At 39.1% G+C, this 11106-nt stretch overlaps 1 protein-coding gene across 1 annotated transcript in view; it reads left to right on the top strand.

Annotated features, from left to right (window-relative positions):
- DLK1 (delta-like 1 homolog (Drosophila)) overlaps window positions 1-10432 on the top strand; it is a 20876-nt gene extending 10444 nt beyond the window's left edge. Inside the window, exons 2-5 of the mRNA XM_009998027.1 lie at window positions 722-785; window positions 1216-1346; window positions 5146-5287; window positions 9424-10432. Of these exons, the coding sequence (XP_009996329.1) occupies window positions 722-785; window positions 1216-1346; window positions 5146-5287; window positions 9424-10162 (1076 nt within the window). The 3' untranslated portion in view covers window positions 10163-10432. The remainder of the gene's footprint in view (window positions 1-721; window positions 786-1215; window positions 1347-5145; window positions 5288-9423) is intronic.
- Window positions 10433-11106: the final 674 nt, after the last annotated feature.

Here is an 11106-nt window from a genome sequence, read left to right as displayed (position 1 = left end):
GGCGGGGCCGGGAGGAAGGGGGTGTGAGGAGCCCTCCTGCAAGTCCCCCGAGGGCCCTGGCGCTCGCTCCGGCCGAGGGTCTTCGGGAAGCTTTGCCTTGGCATCCGATGGAGCGCGTTTCTCGTGCCATTGGCGTGGGTGGCAGTGCCTAAGGGGGTGTCCCGGAGGAGCTGGGTGCGAATACTTGAAGCAAACAAAAAATGGGACTGAGACCTCTTCTTCTTAACAAGGTTATTCATTCGTGCTTTAATGAAAATGGTGATTTTTTAAAAAATATTTTTTTTCATCCGACATGGGGTTGAAATGAAGTTGTTTTAAATGGAATTTCTTTTCTGACTAAAGATTCTTCTGTTTCAAGTTGTTCTGAAACCACGCGTTTGGAGTGGCACATTGCAGAATGGCACACAAATCTGTTCAGAAATTTTCCTTTTAAAGTCGTGTATAGTGATATTACATACACTTTGTCTATGCTAAAGTGACTTTATGCTCTTTTGCCGTTAATTCTTTGTGTCATTTCACTTATCCTTTAGGAACACTGTGTTCTGGATTACATTAATTTAAAATATTATATTGCAAAAATATGTATTTGAAGAAAAAAGTCAGAACATTATACGGTCTGGGTTATTTTAAAACATCCCTAATATGTATAGGACAGACTACAATTCTTTTTTTTCCTCAGTGCTGGTTATTCTGGTTTGATATTGTAAATCTCTTCTTCCAGGAGTGAACTGTAAAACTGGCTGCCACCCAGAGAATGGATTTTGTGAATTTCCCAATGAATGCAGGTAAAAAGATCTGTCAGACAGGGCCATTAGCACAGGAATGGATGGCTTCAATAATTCATAGTCCCGGTAATATAGACAGAAGCTGAAATTATTTGCTGGTGTGTTGCCAATTATTTGGTACTGTAATGAAACAGCGCTGTTAGGATACAGTAACTAGAATCATAGAGGATAGACATCTAGGTGCCTTTTTAGCTTACTTTTTCCAGTAAGAATACATCAAAAAGCATATTTTTTTTCCTCAATGAATGAATTGTTATCTTCATATAAACCACTTCTAGTATCCCTGAAGCATCTTTTTGTTTAAATGTGCTGCATGGTCCAATTTTGTAACTGAAAGTTTATTTATTGTGCCGAGAAAAGGAGAACATCCTTGTAATGATGTTTGTTAAAAATAAACTATGCCTCTATCTTGTCTTTTATCTTTTTTCAGGTGTCAACCTGGTTGGCAGGGTGCCCTTTGTAATCAGTGTGTTCCTTTCCCTGGATGTTTGCACGGCAGCTGTGCCAAACCCTGGCAGTGCAATTGTGAGGAGGGCTGGGTTGGCAGCCTCTGTGACACAGGTTTGCACATCCTTTTCTTATCGGTGAGCAAGTGAGGTGAAACAGCCCCATCTGGTGCTGGGCACATGCAAAAGTCCTTCTAGAGAACTGATAGTAAAAGATTTTACTGTTAGTGCCAGATAATAAGGGGATTCTGGGCAGTGGCACATAAACCTGGAACTTCTATGATAATCTAAGCAGAGGCATGCAGCATCTTTTGTAACTGGACATACATGGGAGCAAAGCATAAACTCACCAATGTATTTTAAACATAGGTTATCATGGTCAAGGCCAACAAATAACTGCTCCCTTATTGTCACATAAGCCCTTTCTCTAAAAATACAAGTTGTATATATTAAATAATTAGAAATATTTGCCTAGAAAAAATTATATCCCTATCTATATATATGCTAATTTTTTAGTACTTTTGAAAAGGAAAATGGCTTATGTCTTCCTTTGCTTACCCCAGTGATGGTTCAGGGGAGTAGCATTACTGTAACGAAGGAAAAAGATCTACTTGAACAGGCTGCCACTCTCCCCTCAGGTCTGAGGGATAAGCACTTGTGTGCCCTCTCTCACCCATTGCTGGTCAGAATGAGCCAGCTTAGGATAAGCAAGCTGAAGAATTGGCCTTTGCTGAGCTGGTTTATTTTGGCTGACACAGGCAAATGTTCAGCCAAAAAGATCAGAGGGGACCAAAACTCCGTGAGCATCCAGGAGCACATGCTTGTTCAGCCTATGCAGCTGCAGCTGGAAGAGAACAGGTGTCCAGGCCCTCATTCTCTTTTAAATGTCTTTCGGATTTTTGTTGTTGTACAGGTTAGAATTTATAGAACCTGCCCATGTTCTGCCCATGCCTACCCAAACAATAAATTTGTGATTACACATTTTGAACTGGGTAAAATTTTCAAGATGACTAGAAGACTCAGAAGAATTCAGGTAGTTCATATCCTTGCAGTGGCATGGAGCTTGGTGCAAGGTGTACCCATTTAGCTTCTTACCAGGTTTTGCAGCCTGTACTCACCCGCTGCACACATAAGGATAGACTGACTTCTGAGTTTAAAGATAGTCCTGGTATGTTTGCAGGAGCTGTGGCAGCAGCAGTGCAGATGTGATTATAACTCCCGGAGATGTTCTGAATGCCTCTCACAGATTGTTTGTACCTGAGACAGCACTTAGATTCTCACTACAGTTAGTGAGGAAGAATGGGTCCCTCTGTCATCTGGAATCTACCATTATAGATTTCTAAAACTAGACAGAATGACCTCCCACTGCCACCTTAGCAGGCTCACTTCTGTTGCTTGCCAATGATGGGATTGTTAAGGGTACCATCTTCATACCTAAAGATTCCTATAAGATAATATTAATTTTTTACTTTTAAAAGCCATAGGAATTGTCCAGCTAAACTTCTAGGTGCTTAAATATCTTTACATTTTTGAGCCTTGCAATTGGTAACATTTCCAATGTTTTGGAAATTGTACCCATATTTTTATGGGAAAATATTATTTTAATACATATTCATTATTGTAGTTAGATAATACAAAAGGTATCCTTTGCTTAGGTTCAGAAACTACTATTTCTGAGAACAGTCTGAGTTATCTCAGAGTCTTCTTTGCCAATTTGAATCTAGATCCCTGAGAAGAGCTGCCAAGAATATTCAGCCAAAAGGAAATAATCTTTTCATCTGCAGGGACATGTTATATTGAAAGTCTTTCAATAACAGGTACTGCTAAGTGAAACTTGATAAGTTTAGGAAAAAGGAAACCTTTTGAAGTCTCCTGCTCTTTTGTGGACCACTGGCATATATACATACCTGTCTTTTAAATATGGAAATACAAACCACCAGGTTGAACTTTTTGCATTGGAGCGCATCAGCCTCCTTAAGTGAATGCCATGGCATCTTCTCATCCTCTGGAAAGCCAAGCCTTGAAATCAGATATATAAATGTGCACAGCACAGGGTTTCCCTCTGCCCTTCTGCAAATTACAAGAACAGGTACCACATCAAACATTGAATGTAAAAAGGCAAAACCAGTTTCGTCGATTTATTTCTGAGAAAAGACGACAGACCAGTTGAAGCATATGATCCATCTTGCCAAGTCAGATCAGTCATCTCTATCAAATTGTCATCTCTGACTGTGCATGCAGAATCATGTTAGTGTGTCCCTGACTTCCCACATGGATCTCAGAATTAATTTGGCTAAAAACCCAACATATAGTGTGAGTTTGGAGTATATTGCACTACATGTCACTTAACTGCTTTGTCAAAGGCATCTTTTGGTAAACTATCACCAAAGAGAGTACAGGTGGAGCCCCTAATGCCTGTGCTAGGCATGCATGAGACGGGGTCTAGAAATTCTGCTGGGTCATAGACTACTACTGAGGGTGCCTTCCTCATAAAAAGTGGTTGTTTCAGGTACTGCAGCATGACAACTTAGTTTTACACAAATATTAATGATCAGTAATATGACTGTGGCCATTCAGAATACATGTGTAAATGTATCATCCTGTTTTTGAATTTTCATCTCACACTCAGTTACCACTTAGTTGCTGACCATTTGAGAGATAAATTAGACAAAATAGAGAAAATGGGCTATTTATTTATGTTTTAAAAGGATATCTTCCAACAAGCTTTTAAATTGTGTTTTGAAATTAAATCCTTGACACAAATTAGTTACAGTAATGTATGTGTATATGTGCATATATATATACACACACACACACACACAAACACACCCCCTTATATCTTTCAGAGAGTTCCCTGCTTCTGCATCAGAGTTCCCGCTTTACTAGCTGCCTTTAAAGCCTGTGAAAACAGGTGGCAAAAAACAGCACTTCAAAAAGCACTCAAGGTTATTTTGGTCCTTCTGAATGTGGAGTTTAAGTCAAAGTCCATTCAAACTGGTTGTCTTGCAATGCTAATAGGCTAACACCTTAGAAAATAGAGCCTCTTATCCAGAGAAGATTATATTTAAAAGCTAAGGCAGTTGAAATGTTTTGCTATGGTTAAAATTTTGCAGTACCTTGTTATATCATCTAACCTTGTTATGTTGTGTGAAGTAAAATATAAATGCCCTTAAATCCCTTTTCATCTCCTTAGAAAGTATATGTGTGCACATGTGTATGTGAGGCACCAGATAATCCGCAGTCAGCATTTCTCTACAGCTGCTCCATTTGTTGGCTAAAATATACACTTGTTTATTTATTTTTAATTATTTTTAAAAATCAGTAATTATTTGAGTGGGAAGTAGCTCAGCAGAGAAATTGTAAAGATAATGAGATGCATGGCTTTGGGTCCAGACATCATACCGCTCTCTCTTCTGGTATAGTTATGTAAAGGTTGGATGCAGCCCAGCCAAGAGATGGAATTTTGAGAGATTTCTGTAACTTGCTGATCTCTGTTATTATGAAATGTTTGTTCATAAGCACATAATGATAGACTCTCTGGCAGGGAGTGGGGAGAATTCCCAGTTCCTGATTGCTTCATCAGAATTCTGCTTACGGAGAAGCCAAGGTTGTGAAAGGATGACTAGCCTGCATAGTTCTTTCTCACCTACTAATATTTTATGGATGATATTACTTATTTATATACTGGAACAATTCAAACACATTTTACAAGTGGGAACTAGGAAGAGAGACACAAGATAAAAGTGCATGCAATCGTTGAGCAACCTGAACTCTATTTTGGCAGAGGGAGGCATAAATCAGGATTTATAAAATGCAGGATGAAGGGCCATTAAAGCTATATTTTATTTGTAGAATTATATACTACTTACTTACTTTCTCATTAGATTAATCAAGCCCTGTTTTTCTTCAAACAGATATTCACCCATGTTCTGCAAAGCCCTGCACCAATAACTCAACATGCATAGAGACTGGTGATGGAGGATATATTTGTCTGTGTGCCCAGGGATTTACAGGAAAAAACTGCCATCTCAAGAAAGGACCCTGCATTATTAATGGGTAAATATTAATTTCTGACATGAATTTAAAATTCACATTCCTACTGACTGTTATTCAGAATTCTTTCCTAAGTAGAAGTATCTCTGTGCTAAAATATATCACACTTCTGCAATTTGCTGATACTTTTTTCAAGCTTTACAAATCTCATCTGTTTATATTATAAAGATTTATAGATCATCAGCCTGAGCTTGTGTGCATCATTTGAGTACTAAAAGTGATACCTTGCACATTTTCTTGGTCAATTTGTGCCTTCTCATGATTTTAGTAAACAAACTTGGAGTAGACTCCCATGCTGTGTTCTCCCTAATACTGAGAGATAACTGTGTATACTAAACATATACAGTAATACAATAGGCAATACACAAGCTGCCTGCACAAAAGCAACTAGTCCTCCAGCCTGTCATTTTTCTTAACTCACATACAATGGTATGTCCAAAGTTCACTTCCATCGGAATAGGATGTGGGAGGCTATGGCTTTCCATGCTCTAAGAGAATTGGGACATTAGGAACAGCATTGCCAGCAGGCTGAAGAACATGATCTGATCCTTCCTCTCTACTCAGTCCTAGTGAGACCCATCTGGGGTGCTGGGCCAAGTTTTGGACTTCTTCATACATGAAGGATGTGGACGTACTAGAGTGAGTCCATTGAAGAGTCATGAAGATGATTAAGGAGCAGCTCTCCTATCGGGAGAGGCTGAGAGGGCTGGAATATTTAGCCTAGAGAACAGGCTCTGAGGGAACTTACCTATGTGTGTAAATACTTGATGGAAGAAAAGAAGACAGAGCCAGACTCTTCACAGAGATGCCCTGTAAAAAGGCAAGAGGCAGTGGGCCATAAAACTTTTATAAGTATCACTGGTAGAATTGCTAGAAAACCTTCACCTTTCAAAGTTGAAAAAAGTTGAAAAAAAAGGTGGATTGGTGTTTTTTTTTTTTTAAATCTAGACATACCTGCTGTCTTCCAGCTCATCAAGGATCTGATCCCATAATCATACAGAATGCATTTCTGGTCGATACAAGCTTGGTAAAACTGTCACCTTAAAATCACAGTTTTCTTTTGAGAGATAGCCTTGTTTCTCTCTAGCTCCATATTAGTACCTTCTGGTTCTCTTTTTCATAGAATCATAGAATGGTTTGACTTTGGAGGGACCTTAAAGATCACCTAGTTCCAACCTCCCTTCATGGGCAGGGACAACTCCCACTGTATCAGGTTGCTCAGGGCCCCATCCATCCTGGCCTTGAACGCATCCAGCGATGGGGCTTCCACAACTTCCCTGAGCAACCTGTTCCAGTGTCTCACTAGCCTCACACCAAGGTATTTCCTCCTAAAGTCTAACCTAAACCTTCTCTTTTCCAGTTTTGATCCATTATCCCTTGTCCTCTCACTAGAAGCCCTTGTAAAAAGTCCCTCCCCAGCTTTCCTGTAGGCCCCCTTCAGGTACTGGAAGGCCCCTGTAAGGTCTCCCTGGAGCCTTCTCTTCTCCAGGCTGAACAACTCCAACGCTGTCAGCCTGTCTTCGTAGAAGAGGGGCTCCAGCCCTGGGATCATCTTTGTGATCCTCCTCTGGACTCTCTCCAGGAGCTCTATGTCCTTCTTATGTTGGGGGCTCCAGAACTGGACACAGTGCTGCAGGTGGGGTCTCACGAGAGCTGAGTAAAGGGAAGAATAACCTGCTGGCCACACTCCTCTTGATGCAGCCCAGGACATGGTTGGATTCCTGGGCTGCAAGGACACATTGCCAGCTCATGTTGAGCTTCTTGACCACCACCCTAAGTCCTTCTCCTCCAGACTGTTTTCAATCCATTCTCCACCCAGCCTGTACTTGTGCTTGGGATTGCCCTGACCCAGGTGCAGGACCTTGCACTTTTTGCTCAGCAGTAGTTAATTACAAATACCGCAGCTCTGCCTTATGACTAAATCTTCTGAAAACTTGTGCACTCTTGTGTACAAGAGGAACATTAACACCTCTCACTGTCTTTGGCAAGAATTACCGTTCATACAACTTTATGTCAGTGGAATTTTTTTGCCATTGCTTTTTATTGAGGGATAGTTGCACAGTTCTACCTGGGTTTACTTTCAGCATCTAAGATAATTGTTCTGATTTGCCTATTTCTTTTCATTGATAATGAAGATATTTAAGATCCTTGCAAGTGCCTTGAATGACATCCAAGCTACTTGCATAACTGGTTACATGAAAAGCTTATTTTCTCCTCCTTTTGCCTGTAAATATTTCAGTAATTCAACATGGACATATATTAACTATCCCAAAGAACAGGTGAGGTACAGTGTCAACTAAATAACATGGATTAGTTTCATGTACTTTATTAAAATCCTAATGTTTTTAAATTGCTGAAACTACATTTTTGTAATAGAACTCTGTGTTCGAACTCAGTAGTCATGAGCCAGACTGGAAATCATGAACAATTTTTCATAATGAAGCAACACTCTTGAAACAGCAATTCCTTTTATCTAGAAAGCTGTGTCTTTTTCTGGAAAATGAGTGGCAGGCTCTGCAAATCTGCTTTTAGTTCAAAAGGATGACTATTCTCAGCAGAAGCACTGCGTGCCTGCTAATACTTCACAGTCCACCAGAGAGTGCACCTCACTTAAATGATCGTCTTATGATGACATCTCATTCACATCTCACCTCCTCTCCACCTCAGTGGTAATGTTAACAATGTTGATATTGCTAAGTATTTGCCCTGAACAGGACAGGATGGCAAACAAGACATATATGCACAGATCAAGATTTATTGCATATATTACTGAGGTCTTAACTCCTTAAAGAAGAAGGCACAAGCACAGTCAAATTGTAGGGAAACAGATTGGAAAAGAAGGTGAAGTCAGAATGCAAAAAGTATCTTAACAATAAAATTTACTACTTGTAGTTAGATCAAACAATAAAAGTTAACCATTAAAATGTTAGCAAGTTACTTATTACCAAGTTTTATACTAGGCCTAGAACATTAACTATCAATTTTAAAGGATTCTATGGTCTTAAAACTTCATGATTAAAATTACTTCACATTAAGTTTGCTAACAAAGACAATCAAGAAGTCTTTCATGTGCTACATCTTGCTGAACATGCATTAAAAACCAAACATGCTGAGTAACTGAATCTGTTGGAAGAGATTGATATTATTACATTATTTATTTAAAGACATTAAAATTACACAAATGTAACTCAGTAATAGAAATAGAATGTTGTGGTTTTTTTCCCTTAGCTGTTTATTTGAATTTTTTACACTTCTGAAAATATCAGGAAAAAAAAATAATATTTACATTCTCTGGCAATTTCTTCCTTTTTCCCTAGAAAGTACTATAATTCAAGCCACACATGAGAATTCAAATTCTACACATTGCCATATCCAAAACAGCTTGCCATGTTTTCCATGGAGCTTGGTTAAGCTAAGAGAGGGTGTTGGACTCTCCAAGACAGGCCATAACCACTCATTTACTCAAGGACTGAACAGCCACAGCTGTACAGCTTCTGTATTTTGTCTAAAGCAGACACAGTGGCTAGTGATTGTGTCAAAATCCTTGTTTGCATGATCACTTCAAGTTGTCAGCAGCAGTTGCTAAGTCAAAGTTCAGGGACAACCACACCTTTTGCTTTCCTGCTTCCAACCTTCTGATTTTTTTCTAGCCAACACCTATAGTGAAGTACAATACAAGAGAATGAAGCAGCTTTTGTGGAAGCAGAAAAAAACCAGGCAGATTATTCCTTTACCATGGTATACAGGCTATAGTGGAAAAGCAAACTGTGCTACTAGTGTCTTTGTTCAGTCTTGTCTGAACAGTTGCTCAGCTAAATAACATTAAGCATATGAAAACATGGGGAAGCTTAATTTGAATAAATGTTTGAAATAATTTAAAATCCCTTCAGCAGTTTTCAAGTTGAATTTCTATACTGTGTACTAATCCTGGCCAAAGGGTCAGCAGAAGATCCTATAATCTGTATTGACAAAGCTGTTGAACAAACTCATTCTTTATTCAACTTCATTGGCTTCTGTGGATTTGCTTTTGGAATTGGCTTTTGTAAAGAAAACCAGCTCTTTTGATTATGTAAAGCTTTTCCTAATAGCTTCTGTCCTTCAACTGTAATTAACTTCTGTCTCTCTGTTACCTGCTCTAGCTCTCCCTGCCAGAATGGAGGAACGTGCATTGACGACAACGGTTTTGCACCACATGCTTCCTGTCTGTGCCCTTCTGCTTTTGCTGGCAACTTCTGTGAAATAGATAGAGATGACTGTGAATCCAACCCCTGTGAAAATGGAGGAACATGTACAGATGTTGGTGTGGATTTCAGCTGTTTTTGTCCACATGGCTATACAGGAAAGCTCTGCAGCAGCCGTGTCATATTCTGTGCAAGTGGCCCATGTGAGAATGGAGGGACATGCTATGAACATCCCCAAGGAGGATTTGAATGCATCTGTAAACCAGAATTTGTTGGTGTGACCTGCAAAGAGCCCAACAAAAACACAAGCCTCTCTGAAGTGAATAGAAAGACAAAGCATATGCAGAATTACAAGCCACCCCTGAAAGCTCATCACAAATCAACCCATCAGCAAGAAATCCTGAAAATAACAATGAAAGAAACAATCCAAAATGCAGACCCCTTGCTCAGTAGAAGCCAGGTGATATGTTTTGTTGTACTGGGCTTGCTTACCTGTCTTGTTGTCCTGGGTACAACTGGGATTGTGTTTTTTTCAAAATGTGAAATGTGGCTTGCTAATGCCAAATACAGTCATCTCCTACGCAAGAAAAAGAACTTCTTTCTGAAATCTAACAATGGGGAAAATCTCTCAGTTAATATTATCTTCCCAGAGAAGATCAAATTGACTAATTACACTAAGAACTACACTGCCATCTAGGCCCATGAAAACCGAACAGCAGTTGGCAACTTTTTACAGCAATATGTAAAATAAGTTGAATTTATTGCCCCTGATTGGCCTCAGTGTTTGTGGATACATTTGCTGTAGCTTGTGATGAGTGATAATGAAGAAATTTCATGTATCTGTATTGCTAAGGATTTTTTCATTCCCCAAAATAAAAGTTAAAAATTATTAAAAAGCAGGGAATGTTAATTTGATTTCTTTTCAAGGCAGCTATTTTTTTTGTAAAAGAAAAGATAATTTACCACTGGAATGGTATTTCAGCTTTGTCTTGTGCATAGTGTATTTGGCAAATATGGTACTTGTAAATTACTCAGTAATAAGTTTTGGTTTTGGTTTTTAATAAACAGCAGTTAAGGGCTATACTGCTTTATTTATTCATTTCTAAATGTTATGCTATGGCAAAGTCCACAAGAAGTGTCCCTGCCCCATTCTTTTTCTGCCTGTGATAGACTGTAGAGGTCATGATCAATAGGAGCAAATGCATGCTGATATCTCATGTATCCAGTCAGTTTTGCTGTTTTTTTGCAAGATAGATTACTCCTTCTACAGAATCTAACAGGTCTTTGTGGCATTAATTTCAGGTTAAAGTTGTCTGTTGCTTGGGGGATACTACCTCCATAAATTGTCTGTTTACCTAACAAAATGTTAAAAAGGTGTTCAGTGTCTTTGGTCATACTTTCTGTGTAAAGACCTGGTAGATATATAACGGATCTTACTCTGACTTCTATAAATCTTCCTCAAGGAACACTGCCAAGAGAAGTATTCTTCACACCTGATTCAGGGAGATAAATGAAAACATCTCACCTGAAAGAGGACAGCTGGTTTTGTTCTCAATTTCTGCTTTCCCTGTGTTTTATTTCCAAGTGAGGACAAGATTTTCACGACTCAAAAGCAGCACTGGCAAACAGGCAAAGACTCAT

This window comes from Chaetura pelagica, unplaced genomic scaffold, assembly GCF_000747805.2.
Source record: "Chaetura pelagica isolate M959 unplaced genomic scaffold, ChaPel_1.0 scaffold354, whole genome shotgun sequence".
NCBI lineage: Eukaryota > Metazoa > Chordata > Aves > Apodiformes > Apodidae > Chaetura > Chaetura pelagica.
This window is presented reverse-complemented; position numbering and strand designations above follow the sequence as displayed.